General features: G+C 43.2%; 2 protein-coding genes across 3 annotated transcripts in view; both read right to left on the reverse strand.

The window, feature by feature from the left end:
• CENPI (centromere protein I) overlaps positions 1 to 14342 on the reverse strand; it is a 58194-nt gene extending 43852 nt beyond the window's left edge. The window contains exon 1 of one of the 2 annotated variants that reach the window (XM_060292732.1): positions 14219 to 14342. The gene's annotated coding sequence lies outside the window, so the exon portion shown is untranslated. Of the gene's footprint in view, positions 1 to 1169; positions 1197 to 14218 lie in introns of those variants that run through there. The other variant, XM_030840533.2, reaches the window with a different exon arrangement.
• On the reverse strand, positions 2995 to 14473 carry TMEM35A (transmembrane protein 35A). Its single transcript, XM_030840546.2, has 2 exons — positions 14219 to 14473; positions 2995 to 4790 (listed from the first exon to the last, which is right to left on the reverse strand). The coding sequence occupies exons 1-2, from the start codon at positions 14336 to 14338 to the stop codon at positions 4377 to 4379; spliced, it is 534 nt and encodes a 177-aa protein (XP_030696406.1). The 5' UTR covers positions 14339 to 14473; the 3' UTR covers positions 2995 to 4376.
• Between the last annotated feature and the right edge of the window lie 1209 nt (positions 14474 to 15682).

Consider the following 15682-nt stretch of genomic DNA (forward strand, 5'->3'; position numbering starts at 1 on the left):
TAACAAAACAGTCAAGGTCTGTGCTCTCATGAAACTTATGGGGGTGGAGTGAAGAGGAGCTGTGAGAGTCAATAAATAAGTAAATAATAGTGAACATAATATACAGTGATGTCATAGAAAAGAGGTGGGGGTGAGAAGCTACTTTGGAATAAGTGTTCAGAGAATGCCTCTCTGATGTGAACTGTAAGCTGAGATTTGAATGCCAGGAGGAACCAACCATGTTAAGAGCTGGTGGAAGGGTATTTCATGGAGAGGAAAGAACAAGATATGCTAAGACCTTAAAGCAAGAGCTCTGTGTGTTAAAGAAACAGCAACAACACCAGTAAGAGGCGAGGGTCGGTGGGGGTAGTAGCATGAAAGAGGTACAGAGTAGTAGGAGACGAAGTCAAAAAGGCAGACAGCGACTGCTATATTGGGGCTTGTAAGCCAGAACAAGGAATTTGGTTTTTAAGTGTCATAGGCAACTATGGGGGAAGGAAAGACTGTTACAGAGGGGAGTGATACCATCTGATTTATGTTTTAAGATCATTTTAGCTGCAGTACGAAGAATAGAATGTTAGGGGTGCAGGAGTGGAAACAGACAATTAAAAGGGTCTAGCAAAAGTCCAGAAGAGATATGACTGCAATCTGAACCTGGCCTAAGGTGTAAATGGTAGGAAAGGTAGAAAATGATGGTATTTGTGAAATGTTTTGGAAGGAGACTGGGCAAGGCCGTAATAAAGGAATTAGATGTAGGGAAAAAGAAAGAGAGGAAGCCAGAATGACTTCTAAGTTTTGGGCTTCAAATAGGAAAAACTAAGGGAATGGTCGTAATGACACTCAACCCCACCTCCCTAGAACAGATGAGGCTGGAGCAGAAGAGCAATATGCATGTCTAACCCACCGAGAGGTTCCAGGTTCCGAGTTGTTTTTTAGGGTCCTACGAAAGAAGGGCGGGCGAGCAGCTTCTGGCCCTTTCCAGTGGAACCGTCCCATCGCTCCCCAAGGACCCCCTTTCACAGCCTGCCCCAGCAAGGACCGAACTTGGCCGCGACAACTGACCCATTGGGCAGATTCCCGTTCTGGGGGAAAACCCGACACCTTGTAGGACAGTCTTACTCAGAAGTCAGGAGATTGATTCCCTTCGGCCTCGGGGCTCCCACTTTGCCCGGTGTTTAAAAGCACCTCACCTAAAATACTCCTCAGTCCCAAAGCCTCTGGAGTCCAAACGTCACCTCCCGGATTCAAATGAGCGGGCTCCGCCCCGCGCATGCGCTTCCGAGGCGACACAGGGGGCTTCAGGGCGGAGCCGCGCGCTCTGCTGAAGCCTGATTGGTTGGGTCACAGCTCAATGGCGCGAGGCGGCGCGCGCGCCCACGCTGACGCAAACGCAATTCCTCAGAGCCGCCGGCCACACCCGCCAGGCCCGGGTACGCCCGGCTAGCGGGCAGTTGCTGCTGAAATCAGCCGATTGGCTGATGTTCCCACTGTTCTAATATTGTTCCCATTCGTCACTGTGCCTAAAACGGAACAATTAGTATCTCGGTTCTTGAGTTTAACAAGACCAATTACAGTGATCCATTTGCTCAGATTGACCCCAAATGTCGGGCTTTGAATCTGTAGGAAAATATGAAACTGCAAACTTCTCAATTAAAGCTGCTTCTCCCATGTTGGGCAAGAGAATTAGGTTAAAGGGTCTGACACCTCTGAAGCTGTCGCTAGGAGGTGGGAGGAAAGGACGGCGGCTGAATTTGCCCTCCTTTTACCGAGGATGGGCACGCATACCTTCTAGAGTATGCTGGAAACGTATATCCTGAGCCAGATGTGGCATCTTGTAGGTAGCCGGCCAGTCAACAAGTAAAGATTCCTAACTTTGAGGAATCGATGGACCTTAAAGAAACTGGCTAAAACAGCAGCAAGGGCTTAGTCTGAGACCTGAACTTAGTCCCTAGTTTAGTCTCTTACTAGAGTAGGAACTGGAGAAGAAAGATAAAAATTTAATGACTCTCACTGATTTTTTGAGGCGAAAATATACCCATAAACTATAGGCAAAAGTGTGGGAGGGGGCTTCCCTGGTGGCGCAGTGGTTGAGAATCCTGCCAATGCAGGGGACGTAGCTTCGTGCCCCGGTCCGGGAAGATCCCACATGCCGCGGAGCGGCTGGGCCCGTGAGCCACGACAGCTGAGCCTGCGCGTCCGGAGCCTGTGCTCCGCAACGGGAGAGGCCACAACAGTGAGAGGCCCGCGTACCGCAAAAAAAATAAATAAATAAAAATAGAAGTGTGGGAGGAAACTTTGCAATCTTGGGGAGAGATGAAGAATCAGACTAAGTTGATGTATTTGGGAAAGACTACAGCAAAAAATGATTATTTACCACATCTTACATTGTTTTCAAAGTACTTTCAAGAAATCATATTTAATCATGTATGAGAACTGAGTGTTCAATATTTACTATGATAGCTGATCTTCCTATCTAGTAAAACTGAAAATTTCTCGAGTCATTTTTTAATAATCATTTCATACTCAAATGTAAATTGGAAAGAATTTTAAGCCTTCAATCCTCTTATTTTTGTAAATGAAATTGGGGCCCTGAGTAGTAAAATAACTTGCCTAATGTGACAAGTCTGTGGCACTGGAATTTATGCCAGTTTGTGGATGCATATATAGTGAGACACTGGTTCATCTTTACTTAATATACCTGCAATTATTTCTGAAATCATTCTTCTACCTTCCCTTGGCATCACCTAATAAAGCAGAACTCCCCAAACCTGGGAATTGTATTGAGATCTAATTTTGTGGCTTTCTGTCTTATGTGCTGACATCACAGAAGTGTGAGGAAACTTAAATGAGATTGGAAAGTTAGTAACCTCATTAGTATATTAAGTTATTGTACTCCCCCTTCTCTTTATTCTCCTCCCTCATCCACTCAAAAATAAGACAACCTGAATCCCATGACATGACCCTTTCTTTCCAGATTTTCATTATTTGTCCAGACCATTTCCTCCAAACTTCAAAAATTTTTATTTTGAAAGAATGAGAGAAATAAGACAGAGAGGTATCAATCAACAAGAACAATGATATCGAAGAAAATACAATAATTTGTACTCCCCCCACACACAACACTCCCACCCCTTTCCCTATCCCTGGCACAATAATATTAAAACCATCAAAGTACATCTAACAAGGAGAAGCAGCAGTACGTAATGAAGAAAGCAAATTTTCATACTGCTCAATCCAACTAACCTATATCAAATGTCCTTCCCCCAGCTAAACTCAACTCACTGGAATGATAAAGAGGTGTAGAGGAGACAGCTGTGGGGGTAACTTGGATCTCTGCTTACACTAGCAAAGCTTAGTGAAAATTCAATAGGAATAGTGAATCTGTTTGGCAGAGAAACACTGGATACGGCTCCTCTGTCAAATTTCAGATGATTTAAGAGAACAGCTAGTTTGAGATTCACAGACTTCTAACGGGACTAATCCTCGCTCCCTCAACCACAACAGTGGAGCAGCTGCCAAATCCTGGTTAGCTGCTGAGAATAGTGGAAGTGAGGCAGCGTTTGGCTTAAGAAAATCCGAAAAAGATGTCCGATATAAAGTTTACTGTTTCAGTTTCCAAGTGTGAGTAAAGGAGCTTAGTAGGTTGGGCTCCGACAAAGGCAAGGTGAAACTTCTAATTTTATCACTTGAAGAATTAGATTATCTATTGACTGCACATTTCCCTTATTTTAATTAAACTCAGTATGGAGTATTTACAATTTAAACAACTGTTAAAGTAGAAGTTAATTCATTTTACATGTAACTCAGTGTCTCAAATTGAAGGAAATTTTTCCTAAAGTGGTAGGTTTAAGTTTTCAGCTTAATCTAGTGAGGGATTCCTCCATCCCATGGGAATACATAGTTTGTTTTATACCAAGAAGTAAGTAGCGTTCTCTTTATAGGAGATTTATTTTATTCTGCCTTCACTAGAATCAGTCGATAAAGGGAAGATACCTATGCAGGATTAGTTCAAGATCAGAGCCTTCTCCTTCGCACGTGTGTGCAAACACGCAAACACACACACACAGTAAGTAACATTTTCCCACACTTAATCTCACAGTCACATGCTTGCTGGAGTCCATCTCACAAATACACTTCAATAGTTAGCCATATACATGTACATGCAGCAAGATGTGAGAGTTGCCCCAGAGTGATTAAAGGTGGTGCACATACATCTATGTGGGGAGGTCATTTTAGGGTATAGGTGTACACAAGCCAATAGGGCCATTAATTTGTAGGTTATATTTGTCCCTTTTCCCCCAAGATAAATAAATCAAATGAAAAACACACACTGACATCTTCCTGGGTGTCATGGAGGCAACTGCCTGGAAGGTCCACTTTTTTGCACTTCCGCTTTCCTACGACAATTTCATTTTGCCCTGAGGGGCCTTCTCATATAAGGACGGCTGCTCCTCGGTATTTCCCGCATTGCCGGTACTCCCCGCATTCCCTGGCAGCGAGGATTTCTTCTCAGAGGACCGGTCTTCGGGCTTTCGGGCAATCAGTAGGCGGCAGGTGAGCAGGATGCCGAACACCAGGGCATGGGCGTAGCGTTTGAGAGGATCACCGACTAGCTGGTGGAAGAAGAGCACAGCCAACACCAGCAAAAGTAGGAAGAAGTTGGCCACATCTTTGGGACGCCCAGGCACAAGGGTCATGACAATGCCACAGGCCACCTCAAGAGCACCAATGCTTTTGCGGAGGAGAATGGAATTGATCCCCATTTTCTTCAGCAGAGGGAGGGCTCGGACATAGCTCTTGTAAGCACGTTTCTAGAGTGGAATACCATAAGGAAATCGCTGCATTAACCATGGTTTTAACATTAGAATGAAGAAAACACAAGCAAGGTCCTTCTTCCCCACCATTCCCTTTCCACACCAGCGAAGCGTGTCATATTCTTTTTTTACTGTGCCCCCTAAATAAAAGCCTTGTAATTAAGGAAAAAAGCAAGCAATCTGTTGAGATCCCTGTGATTTAAACCTTAGTAACAGCACCAAAGGTAAGAGAATTTGGCTTCATAGTTTAAAAAAAAAATTTTGGGGGGGGGGCACACACCATGTGGGCGGGATGCGGGATCTTAGTTCCCCAGTCAGGAATCAAACCCATGCCCTCTGCAGTGGAAGCACCTTTTATTAAAAAATTTTTTTTCTGATCATAAATCATAAACAACATTAAGAATTTAAAAGAAAATTCACTGGGCCCATAAAAACTGGTACCGATTAGCCATATCCACATTTTCTAGTGCCTACCTTGTCCAAACCCAGATGCATATGAATACCAACAAAAATGAGACAAGGCGGTAAAGCCTCACTAATTTGGACTTCCCTAATTTGGAATCTGTGTTAATTCAAAAAAGAGCTGAGTTGGAGTTTACATTTGTGGAATCTGTAAAAATAAAAAAAGTGTGTGCTAAGCAAACAGAAAAATTTAAATGTATGCAAATGTTAGCCCCTTATATATCTTTAAAATATGGTAAGACAAAAATCGTTCTTATGATCATTGAGATAAATCCCTAGGATTTTACAAGACACTACTTTGATTAGCCTGGTTCAAGTTCATTAATTTTAATTCAATAAACATTTATTGAATACCTATTATGGATTATGTGATGGAGATATAGAGATGAATATGATAGGGTCAAGAAGCTCTCAGTGTAGTGGGGGGAAACAGATGCATAAACAACATTATAAAGCAGCACGGTTAGTGGTATATAATAGAGTACTGTATAAGGTCTAATTGTAGCCCAAAGGCAGATATCATGGAACAGAGAAGGGAGGCACTGGATATACTACAAAGTAATAGAATTATACTGACCTTAGAGTAATAGATAATCATATTTTTCACTATTCAGATTGACCCAATCCTCATTTTGTAGTAAATTGATGAGATTTTATCAAGTGTCTTTCTGGTTTTGCCCACTACTTTGTTTTCATGAAGTATCCGTTAATTCATTCAATATTTATTAAGTGCCTCCTGTGCTAGGCATTGTACTCGGTACTCCGGACACAGACATCAATCATTCAAAAGCCCTGCCTTCCTGAAGTTTGAGTTTATGAGAAGAAAAGCTATGGAAGTACATAAGTGCAATAAAGTGTTATGGGTGCTGAAATAAACTATGTAGTAGGTACAGTGGAGGCACACCAGAGTGGTCAAATCTCCCTAGATGGGGACTGAGAAAAGCTAGAGTGGAATGTTAAAAGAAGAGCGGATGTTTGCAAGATCAATAAAGGAAGGGCATCGAGGGCAGAGGAAGCTGGATGAGCAAAGGCCCTGAAGCACAAAATAGACTGGTGTGTTTCGAACACTGCCCCAGCTCAGCATAGGTTGGGGGAGGAAGGGGGAAAGGGTGAGACATGAGACAGAGAAGACAGATATGAATCAGATCATGGACTGTTACGTTGTGGAGCTGGACTTTATCCTATAAGCCAGGGGAACAACATAATTTGCTTTTAAGGAAGGTCCCTCTGGAAGTAGCATGGAGGATGGATTGGAAGGGGTATGCTTGGAAGCCAGGAGATCAGGTGAGAGAACTGGACTAGAGTAATGACAGTAAGGATAAAGGGAAGGGGAGAGACTCAAGGATACTTTGAATGCACAATCAACAGGAATTGATGTCTCATTGGATGTGGACACTGAGGGAAACGGAGAAGTCAAGAATGCATCCAGAAGAAGAGGGGGATGGGGCAGGAAGGAATGAGGAACTCAATTTGGAGTTTTTTAGTTGAAGTATCTCTAAGACACCTAAGTGGAGATTTCTAGTAGGCAGCTCAATAATAGAGGGTAAAGATACAGAATTGACAGTTATCAGTATGCCCAGGTAGAATGTATACAGTGGGAAAATGTGTGACAGACATTTAAAAAATGGGAGGAGGAAGAGAATCCACAAAATAAACAGAAGCAAGTGTGGTCAGAAAAGTAGGAGGAAAACCAGGAGAGATGGGGTCATAGGGGCCAAAAATTTTAAGAAGAGAATAGTCAAAAGCACCAGATGCAAGACAAGTATTACAAGAATCAGGCAGAAAGCCAACTTGACCTGTCAGTAGCATCTGGTGCTTAGAATAGTGTTCACACACTCTAGTTTGGAACAAATGTTAAGTCATTTCTCTAGTGAATGCACCTTTATTTCATGGATTAATTATCATGAGTAGCACAAGATAGTCCTTTATGAGTACTGTTTCAAGACCAGTGGTTTAGTAAAAAATAGAATGGATTTGGATTCAAACAGGCTTGGCTTCAAATCCGATATCTGTCATTTTCTAGTTGGTGTCCCTGGGCAAATTATTTGCCCTCTCTGAGCCTCATTTTCCTGAGCAGGGCTGGGACTAAGATAAAGTAAGCCTATGTCCCCTGAGTGTAAAATTTAAGAAGGCACCAAAACACTCATTGATTAAGGTAAATAATATCCACAACAAATAAAATATCACAACTTTAAATAGAGGCAGGATCTGATTCTGCACTTGCACAACACTGCCTCACACCTCTTCCGAATCCTAGCCCTGTCAGATCCTGTCTTTATTTACCTTTATTCACCTCTAGTCCCTAACCTGTTCCTGAGCATATAGTGAAACACAAAGTATCAGTCGTTCTTCCTCCCTCTTCCCATTTTAGGTTAAATCAGGGATTTTCAGAGAGAAATTAGGAGAGAGGTTGACCAGTAGGCAGAGTAAAACCCTGGGCTGAACTGAGCTAGACCCATGTGGAGCAGAGCTGAGCCGAGGATTAGGGCATCTGGCAGTTTCCTCTCACTATTAACCTAGATGTCACCTGCCCACTCTCTCTCCCTCAACACTCTGGTGATGGTAGCAGGGGGGCATAAGGGAAAGAAATCTAGACCCAAGAGTTTTCCTTAACACTTTTAAGCTAGGACCTTTTAAAATTAGCAACACAAAGCTCCCCAAGAGGCAGTTCCTAAATCCTAAGTGTAACCTTCTGACATAATGAACACAGGAAGCAGGATGAGCTTCTTACAGCCAGTGCACAGCCAAGATTTCCAGATGCTGACTGAATGGCTTCTGGAAACATTCCTTTTTTGCCTAGGGCTAACCACCCATCATTTAGGAATATATTTTTATGTATACTATAGTGAAATCTGTAGGCCAAATTTCAGGTCTCTAAATCAAGTTCCTATGACTTCAGTGATCATTGTTCTCTGCATTTGCTCTAACTACATATTACTTTTTCAGTTGTTTATCTAACCTCTTAAACTGCGGCTGTAGATATTTTTATGCAGCAGTTGCCTCTTTCCTTCTTTTCTCAAGAGGAAACTGCATGTGGATAAGCCATTTCATCAAATCTTTAGTTCAAAGCTGAGTAGGTACAGATAGCATCTATTCTCCACGACTCCAGACAGGGAATGTTTAACTTGTTAGAGATGGGACTAAGCTTGGATGAGGTTTTGACAGTCTAGGAAGCCGTTCATTCTTTCTCCTGTGGAGTAGGATAGAGACATCAAAAGTATCCTACTATTGCCAGCAGCAACAATACTTGGTCTGGGCCACCTCAATTCCAACAACAGAAGGGTCATGTGTCTTAAGTCTATAGTAATTAGATCTCTAACGACTTTAATTGTTCTGACAGTAAGAATAAAGGGAGTTGACTGAGTCACTCTCCCAAAAGGCTCTGGAAGCTCACTTTGTTATGTCTGTTTCTTTTTCATTGCCCAGACCCTGAAACCATAGTTTCCTTATAGGGGAAGGAAGCAGGAGACAGAAGGGTTTAGTCAAATGTTTCAAACCCCTTTAATCAAAGGCAGTCATCTAGCAATATCCTTGGGCTAAGACAAGCTAAATTCCAATTTTAGTTTTGCCCCTAAATTGCTTGCAGAAAATTACTAAGTATTTTATTACCTCAGTTTCCCCTTTTGTAAATTAAATGAGCATTTTGGAGATTTGGTCAAAGAATCATAACGTCATAGCATCAACCAAGGTCCACACACACATATTTTATCATTAATGAACCACACAATTAGAAATCCATATGTTTGCAAGCCACAGTAATTATTTTAATGATAATAGCAATGATTCAAGCAGGTCCGTTTTTATAGTATGAGACTATATGATTCAGACATGAGTCAAAAGCATATGGAGCCTTTCTTTAGTTATACCTTTTTTCTTTTTATCATTTATTCTTCACAACACCCCAGGGGCCATGATCTCATATTAATTACATTAAACTTGAGCAGCTCACAACTGGTTTACTTTAGTTCATTTATGCTAGTTAAGTAAAAGAAAAAAAATAGCTAATATACTGTATAATTCCATTTATATAAAGTTCAAAAACAGGTGAAACTAACTTATATTGTTGGAGTTGGGATTTACCCTTGGGGAGGTAGTAATCGGAAGGGGCCAGGAGGGAGGTTTCTAGGATGCTGGTCATGTTCTGCTTCTTGATATGGGTGCTGGTTACACAGGGGGATTCTGAAAATTCCTCAAGCTGTATACACTTAGGTGCACATTTCAGTATGTATGTTATACTTCAATACAATTTACAGGGAAAAAAACTATATGAAAGCAAAAGAGGACACTGACAAAAATATATTTTGGCTAAAAATCTCAGCCTGGTTGATACCTTAGATCATAAAGGCTACATAAGTGCTGCAAAATTTACTGTTTCAAGTATGATTTTCCTGAATCTCTGTAGGAAAAATAGCCATATGTGAATCATAGATCATTTCTTAAATGCAATAATAAACCATCACATGTTTAATTGCCAAATATCCATGTGAATGAAAAACACCTTTTAAGCAGTTCTACCTTCCACTGTCATATAATGCCCACCTAAAAAGGAAGCTGGCAAACCTGGTCCTACTAACAAAAGTGGATCCCTCCCAGATTGCATCTAAGGGGAGAAGGGTCTGACTTCCACTGTCAGTCAAAAGTCGCTCTGAAACAAGCACAGCTGTTGGCCATTGAGAGGCTATAAGCTCCCTGGCACAAATGTCAATGTAGTTTAGCTTAGGATGGCTAGCTGTGTGAACTACGCAAAGTCATTTCACATCTCAGGGTCAGTTGCCTCTCTGAGGGAATAAACGTACTGTAACACCTCAGAGAACAGTCTAAGCATCAGTAAATTACTATCTTATTATTATTATCTTAGTATTATTACCTTATCATTCCAACTATTATGTAGTTGGAAAGCAATTAATAGTGTGATTGGAAGTATAAAAGATCGCCTATGGACATTAAATAAACTGCCCAAACCTATCTGGAGTATTTTCCTAGGGCTACACAAACCCTGGGGAAATACCAGAGGGCATTTAACTATAAATAAGCAAATCATCCAAATCAACAACAAACCTTCCCTATAAGGGGATGCAAACAAGTGGCAGAGACCTGCCCTGTCAGAGACTTGCCCTCTCTTCCTCATGGTCAAAATCCTTTAGCTTCAATGTGACAGGATTTGTGGTGTTTTCTTACTATTCCATTTGTGGCCCTTTGTGCTTACAGGATAGAACCACTGTCACAAAGAGCTGAATACCAAATTTAGAGCAAGTCAACCATTCATATGTTAAACTGCTTAGCAGCATTTGTAAGTGCTGTCTCACAATTTCAAGTGAATTAATGAAGGCATTTAGTCAGGGGAGTGGTCAGTCGTGTTGAATTCACGTGGGATTTAGAGTACTCTATAATGACACTTGCTAAATTGGGAGGAGGTATGGAGTGACACATACCAAACAGGCTATTCAAGAGAGGCATCCGGAAATTCTGCATGGGATCCACTGTGTATTACCCAGCAGCAAGTGTGGAGTTTTCTATATTAGCTGACTGCATAGAGGTCTGTTCACCATGGCATAAGGAAATAGCATCTTGCTCTTTTACATGCCTGATTTCAATCCCTTAAACTGGCCATTTGAATTAGTCAGGAAACCACTGAGTAAAATAGAATCAATTATCATCACCTCAACCCAGAGCATTTCTTGAACACCTACCATATTCATACACTGTACTAGATGCTTCCATATGTAATCTCAGTTAATATTTACAACAAATTCCTGTGGTAGGTTGTTATCCTCATTTTACAGATGAGGAAACTGAGACAGACACTAAGAGTGTCAGGTCTTGAACCCAAACCTACATGACTCAAAGTCTGTACTCCTTCCACTAACCTTTCCTGACTTCCCCAGTAGAGACAGGAAAGAAATTCATAGTCATTTGTTTGTCTGGTTTTTAGCAGTGATTTTCTATGCAGGGGATAATACCTAAGCATAACACTAATGGCTTTAGAACAAGAAAAAATAGTTGACAGAAAAGCAAAAAAAAAAAAAAAAAACTCTAAATTTGAAAAATTGGTTTCGAAGTAAAAATGAAACCCCAAAATATGGGATTGGGGCAGTTAAACTGGTACCAAAAAAGGAGAAAAAATGTGCCAGATATTTTCAAGAATCGGTTGTAAGTTCTGACATCCAAAAAAGCAGTTGTAACCATTAATGACTCCTCTACTGGGAATACTGAGTCACAGACTTGGTTTCTAATCTCTGCTCCAACAGCAGCTTACCCTAGGATCTTGGATAAGTCATTAAACTTGCTCTGTTTCAGTTTATCCATCAGTAAAATAAGCATAACTTTAAAAAATAAATCTACCTCACAGAGATGTTTTAAAGAATAAACAACAAGAGCAACAACAACACCTTGAGATTTTATACAAAAAGCCACTGCAGTCAATACATGACTAACTCCATCAATGCAAAGGAATCACTCCTAAATGCAAAACAGAAAATCCCAGAGAGTCATCCCAGCTGATCTCTGGTTGGGCAAGAAATGGCTTCTGAACTGCATCATCAAGAGCCAACCAGAGAAATCTGAAGGGTGGTGACAAGCCAAGACAATGCTACAATGACTCATTCATTCACCCAGCCACTCAACAAATATAAACTGAGCAACTTCTGTGTACTAGAACTGAATCGTCCCCACTCCCTATGGATTCAACAATAAAGCTGGGCCGGCCCAGGCACTATGCAGTGGGCCCTATGCCAGAAAGCCATCTCTAGCCTGGGGCCCAATGCTCAATGCAGGAGGGGATCCTGGAAAACGGCGGTCTGAAAATCCTCCTCAAGCTTCATGCTACTGTGAAGTTTACCTCCCAGCTAGATATAGTTCTTCCATTGCCTCCAGATGCCCCTGAGCACAGAAGCACGGAATTGTGCATACATACACACACACAATGGTTCTGTACTGCTGTATTAGATTATACCTATTTAAATATGTTCCTTTGTATGATATGGAATCGTCATATATTTCTTCTGCCTTTCATTGAACTGTAATAGACAGCTCCACGCCCTAGGAAGAAACCTACTGAAAACCCATTTGTGGCTGGTCCTCCTCATGAGCTCCTGCCAAGCTGATAGGAAGCTTCCCGGTGACTCCATCTTAGTTGGATTGCCTGCAAAACCTAACACTGTACTTAGGGTGCAGCTTGGGAGGCCTCTAAAGCAGCTGAGCAGGATATAGGGAGACAGGGAGTATACTGAAGAGGGGTACTATGTCCCTAAGGCAAGGGAAAGCTTAAATATACCCAAGGCACACACACATAAACATATAAATGTATGCATATATGAAAAGGAAAGAAAAGCAAGAGCATATGCATTTATTTATAATCTAACGCCAAACTACTGCTGCCAAGACAAAAATATAGTGGCAATTCCCCTCCACCTTTTCCCTCTGCCTTTGGTGGCTTCTGCTACCCCACTTCCCCTCCCCTCCCCAATGCAGGCTGCCTTGGATACTCATTTTGACCTGATTTCAATTCCATCTGGTCAAATGTTCTGGGAGGAGGGAAAGGGGGAAGGAGAAACACATTAGGATTTGCAACTGGGGCTAGACCTTGGCCCCTGAGTCCCAGCCACCCTCCCCGACGCCAAGGTGATCCTGTGGTGAGAGAGACATGGGAAACACCAGCTCAAACCCTGAGACAGAAGCCAGAGCTGCCTGCAAACATTTCTGAGCGTCTACAATTTGCCAGACTCCATCCACTTGCAGCTCACGTTGAGGGGCTCTGGAAGGCTCCGCAGTGAGCTCCAGGAGAGCTATTTATTCCTGTCAACTGTCAACGTGTGGAGCTATTCCTCCTTGCGTTAGCCCTAATGGGGAATCCCTCTTGTCTTTCTTCTCTCTCCCTCCTGTTCCTCCCCTAAGCTCTTTTCCTTCTTGACCTTGAGAACCCATTAATGGGCTCCCTCCCATTACTGGCAGCCTGGCAAAAGCAATGAGAAGCAGGTTCTCTTCAGCTGGGGCGGGGAAATGAAGAGGCAAAGTGACAGGGGGAGAAGCGAGAGCGGAAGTGCTGGAAACATCCCCTGCCATCACCTCGTACTCCACAGCATAGGAACAAGTCCTCTTCACACCCAACTGTGGAGAGCAGCCCAGCCCCCAGGTTGCAGAGGAGATGTTTTGGCCATTCACCTTCAGGTGATTCTAACTCTGCGGAGGGGAAAACCTGCAGAGGGCCTGGCCCTGGGCATCCACGGGAGACAAGGTGGGGATTAAGGACTATTTTGCAGGAGAGGAAAAGCAGACTTTACAGATTTTGCAGATTAGCCCATATACAAAACAAAATAAAACAAAACATCCAGCTCTCCCTTGAGAGAAGGGGAAGAAGCAGGCTCTCAGTGACCTTTATTTGGGTCAAGTCGGCTTTGTCTCAAGGATATAGACACACACCCAGGCAGCTAGGGGAACACCATCGGCTCTCCGCCAGGGATGAGGAATACCTTCCCCGCCCCTAAAAATTGCTTGTTTCAGTAGCCCATTCGCCCTCAGCTCTTTCCTCCTTGCCTTTTGTTCTTCCCCAAGATAAATAAACTCTCCAGCTTGCTAAACTCTTAGCTCCAAGGGAAGGAATCAGACTTGCAGACTGGCTGCCGGGACTTTGGGTGTGCTGGAAGGAGGGGAGGACTCCTGCCAATGACAGGTGTTACGCAGGTCTCAGCCCTCCGGTTTACTTGGGGGTGGGGGTACTCACTGGGCAACCCCTCCCCCAACTGGCGTTCAGTGGCTCCAAAACAGTTGCTCCCGGCATAGCCTGCAAATGAAATCGCTCTCATCCAGCTGCTCCTTCCCAGCTGCAAAGTTGTTGGGGAGAAGGGAGGGTCAGGGGTGGGGGTAGGGGTGAAAGGGCTGGGACCATGGACCGGGAAGGAAAGAAGGGGAGAGGTACTCGCCATCCCTTGGGGGTGCGCTCCTCATCACCCGTTTGCTTCACTTACCATCTCACTGTAGGCATCCTTGCTGAGCCTGGGGGTCAACTTGATAGTCCCCATGAAAACAAAGAAGAGTCCCAGGGCCACTGAGAGTGCCACGACGGTTACGGTTCTAGGGGATGCCATGGGGTCACCAAGGCAGGTCCCGACTAACACTGCTGCTTTGCGCACCCTGTCTAAGGCGCAGGCACTTAGCACAGAGAGAGCTAGAGGGACGCTGCGGAGGCAGCAGGCAGCTAGAATGACAAAGGGAGAGGAGGGAGCTCGAGGGAAAAATTGAGAGACCGAGATTCAACCTCTCTCACTACAACAATCGCTGGGTCCTAATGCCCTACGCTTGCTCCACACTGGCCAAAAGCACAGTCTCGATATTAAATGAAGTCCTAAACTGAGGTGGAAACTTCAAGTCTTAAATGGGGGAAAAGGTAGGTTACGCTTCGAGTTCAGTCCCTGGACTGCCTCTGCAAAGAGGAATTAAGGAAGACCGTTCTATCACTTCGCACCAGGAGTGCTTTTTATCTGTATAGTCCTTTAATTATTCACCCCCCTTTTCCAACCTCCCCCCTTCTCTCTCCTTTTCCTTTCCCTCAGTCAAAACATTAGTCCTCAGAGTTGGTGGTTTCTGCAGTTGGTAACACTCGAGGATAAATCTGCAAAGTTGTCCAGCTTGATTGCTGCCAAAGAAGGCTTTATCTTCCTCTTCCTCCAAAACCTTTCATGGCTCCCATTGCCCAGTGGTTAACTCCAGAATTTTAAATTTGGCATTTAAGGGCCTCCACATTTTGACCTCTGCCTCTCTTCAGAGGTTTATCTTCCAGTAATTCCCACTGCCACCCCTCATCTCCTATCCACTCATGGTCCCATCCAACCTGAGATTTCCTACCTCCCCTACATTCCCTTTCCCTGCTCTATCACTCTTCATTAGCATTCAGCCTTTTTTTCAATGTCACCTCCTTTGCCTTCCCTGATCCACTGCTAGCTGGATATGATTTCTCCCTCCTCTGATTTCCTGTGATAGTAACCAATATTTATTGACCATTTACTAAGTGCTAGACACTGCCCTTGACTTGTATTAACTAATTTCATCTTAACAGCAACACTGTGAGCTAGATATGAGTTCCTATTTTATGGATGGGACACTGAGGCACAGGGAAGTTAAGTAACTTGCCCAAGAGTATATATGCTAGTAAGTGGAGACACAGAATTCAAACCTGGGCAGTCATTTCCAGAGCCCAGGTTCTTATCCATTGCTTTACTGCCTCTCTGTATAATATTTTGCATCGTAAATAGGGCACTTACCTGATACTGCCGAGCACTGTAATTACACAGTGTGCGCGTGCACACACACACACACACACACCTTTTTAAGAGGCAATGTTCATTAAGAAAGAGAGAACAGTCTGGCATCAGACCCTGAAGGTCCAGGGTTTCAATCCCAGCTCTACCACTAACTCTGTGAACTTGGATAAG

Source organism: Globicephala melas, chromosome X, assembly GCF_963455315.2.
Source record: "Globicephala melas chromosome X, mGloMel1.2, whole genome shotgun sequence".
Classification (NCBI taxonomy): Eukaryota; Metazoa; Chordata; class Mammalia; order Artiodactyla; family Delphinidae; genus Globicephala; species Globicephala melas.